The sequence below is a fragment of the Charadrius vociferus genome, unplaced genomic scaffold (genome assembly GCF_000708025.1).
Source record: "Charadrius vociferus isolate BGI_N301 unplaced genomic scaffold, ASM70802v2 scaffold1020, whole genome shotgun sequence".
NCBI lineage: Eukaryota > Metazoa > Chordata > Aves > Charadriiformes > Charadriidae > Charadrius > Charadrius vociferus.
The window spans coordinates 561,161-563,368 of NW_009646502.1; the positions used below are offsets into that span (position 1 = coordinate 561,161).

General features: G+C 66.3%; 1 protein-coding gene across 1 annotated transcript in view; it reads left to right on the forward strand.

Annotated features, from left to right (window-relative positions):
• Nucleotides 1-45: 45 nt before the first annotated feature.
• Nucleotides 46-2,208, forward strand: part of SPEG (SPEG complex locus) — a gene marked incomplete at its 3' end in the record, with an annotated part of 21,721 nt that continues 19,558 nt past the window's right edge. Inside the window, exons 1-3 of the mRNA XM_009884155.1 lie at nucleotides 46-226; nucleotides 1,232-1,375; nucleotides 2,101-2,192. Of these exons, the coding sequence (XP_009882457.1) occupies nucleotides 46-226; nucleotides 1,232-1,375; nucleotides 2,101-2,192 (417 nt within the window). The remainder of the gene's footprint in view (nucleotides 227-1,231; nucleotides 1,376-2,100; nucleotides 2,193-2,208) is intronic.

A 2,208-nucleotide genomic window follows, 5' to 3' on the forward strand; every position in this document is an offset into this window, starting at 1 on the left:
GAGGCTCCTGCGGAGGTGCGGTTCCTGCCCTGGGCGAAGCCGGGGATGGAGCAAGAGGCTCGCCTGGAGAGGAGCTGGGCAGGGCAGCACGGCGAGGGCAGGGAGGTGGAGAGAAGGCAGACGAAAGTGTCGGAGAAGAAAGAGAGTGGCCGGACGGCTCAAGAAAGCAGGAGCACACGGAGCAAGGGGAAGGGGCGGCGAGTCAGGCCCACCTCTCCGGAGCTAGGTAGGAGCATGGCTTTCTGCCCTCCTGCAGGTACAGAGCTGGCCCAGCCAGCCCCTGAGAGGGATGGGGGACCCCCAGCCTGGCCCTGGGAGGTGTGGGGAGTCCCGGCTGTGCTATAGAGCGCAGGGATGCCACGGGGGGACACGGCTCCACAGGTCGGGGATGCTGGCACCAACCAGGGCTTTAAGGCAGACCAGCCTGGGTACCAGTTTGCCGGGCCTTGAGGTCATGAGGCTTGCTGACATCTCTGTCCCTCCTGCCTGGCGCGGGAAGGACGCAGGGTGCTGACCTCTGGCACGCAGCCCCGGGGCTGGTCCGGCCCCCCGCGAGGCACAGGGCACCTAATGCAGCTTGTCCTGGCTGGACCGTACTCGGTGCTCCAGGCAGGGCGTGCAGCCCAAAAGTCCCCAGGGTGGCTCGGCGAGAGGAGAGGTGCCCTGCTCATCCCAGCACACCAGGATGAGACCATACTGCACCCGGGCCGGGAGCTCCTTCCAGGCTCTGCTCTGTCCGGAGCAGTGCCAGGCCCACGTGCCCAAGGCTCCTGGCGCAGCCCCAGGACCTTTGCCCATGTACTGGGGCCATGGGAGCGGGGGGAGCCGGGAGGCTGATGCTGATGTGGTGGGGAAAAGCAGCCAGCACCCTGTTGGGGGACGGAGGGAGCTCAGAGCCTGGGCTGCAGTGGGCTGCACAACCCTCCTCCTTCCACACTCCTCATCGCTTGCGCTGTACAGGGATGTACAGCAGGCTGTATGCTCCCTGCCCCATGGTCCCCTGCCTTGTCCCGCTGCAGGCGCTGTGCCACGGTGGCCCCTGATGTGGCCCTTTCCTCCACTGCACAGCCCGAGGACCTGCTAATGCCCCAGTGAGGGTGTGGGAGACATGCTGGCAGGGATGGGCAGAGGCTTGCGGGACCCCTGCTCTGCCTGCATGCATCCCGGTGTGGCACGGGACCCGCTCGCTCCACCTCACTGACAGCCATGGGGCCCATCTCTCCCTGTCCAGAGTCCTCAGATGATTCCTATGTCTCAGCGGGTGAAGACCCCCTGGAAGCCCCCATCTTTGAGATCCCCATCCAGGACATGGCAGTGGCCGTGGGGGCAGAGGTGCTGCTTAAGTGCATTGTCACAGCCAACCCCCAGCCGGAAGGTGAGTGACCGTGGGGCTAGGGGGTTGGGGGATGCGAGTGTGGTGGACAAGCTCTCTGCATGTCCTTGTCCCACCCGCTGAACCGTCCCTTGGGGCTACCTCAACTGTGCGGGGTGGGATGCGCAGCCCCGAGCTGGATGTCTCAGGGAGGTGATGTGCCCACCTCGGGAGCACCCCTTTCGCCCTGCCTCCCCCCAGGCAGGAGTGAAGAGCTTGGCCACCGTGGCCTGCCAGGGCAGGGTGCGGAGCACAGGGTGCGTGCAGGCTGTCTGCCGTCCACCCCGCTGAGTTGGGATGTTGGGAGAGTGGGAGAAGGGCCGCAGAGCACTGGGTGGGCAGAGACAGGAGATGCTCTGGGCTACTGTTGGCACAGCCCGGGTGGTTTCCCGGGGGAAGAGCCCCTGTGCACAGCTGAGGGCTGATGGGCTCCAGGCACGCTGTAGCCACGCTGAGCAGGGGCAGGTGGGCAGCTAGAGCCGGTACCAGCCCAAAGAGCCAGGCAGAAGCCAAGCAGCTTTGATTCCCTCCTCCAGCCTCCACTGGAGGGCAGGAGGATGCCAGGAATCAGATGGGGACCAGCCCTGCTCTCAGTCAGGGGCTGTGGGAACCCCATGGCAAAGGGCTCCCTAGGGCAGGGGAGCTCCTGGCCTCACCGGGACCCTGTGCAGACCTCCGGGGGAGCTTGGGCTCTCCTGTCCAGGAGTGACCTTTGCCTCTGCCGGCAGTGTCCTGGAGGAAGGACGGGGTCCCGCTGCGGAGCAGCACGACGCGGCCCATCAAGGCGGAGGGCGAGCGTCATACCCTGCTGGTCAGGAGTGCCCGGGGAGCCGCTG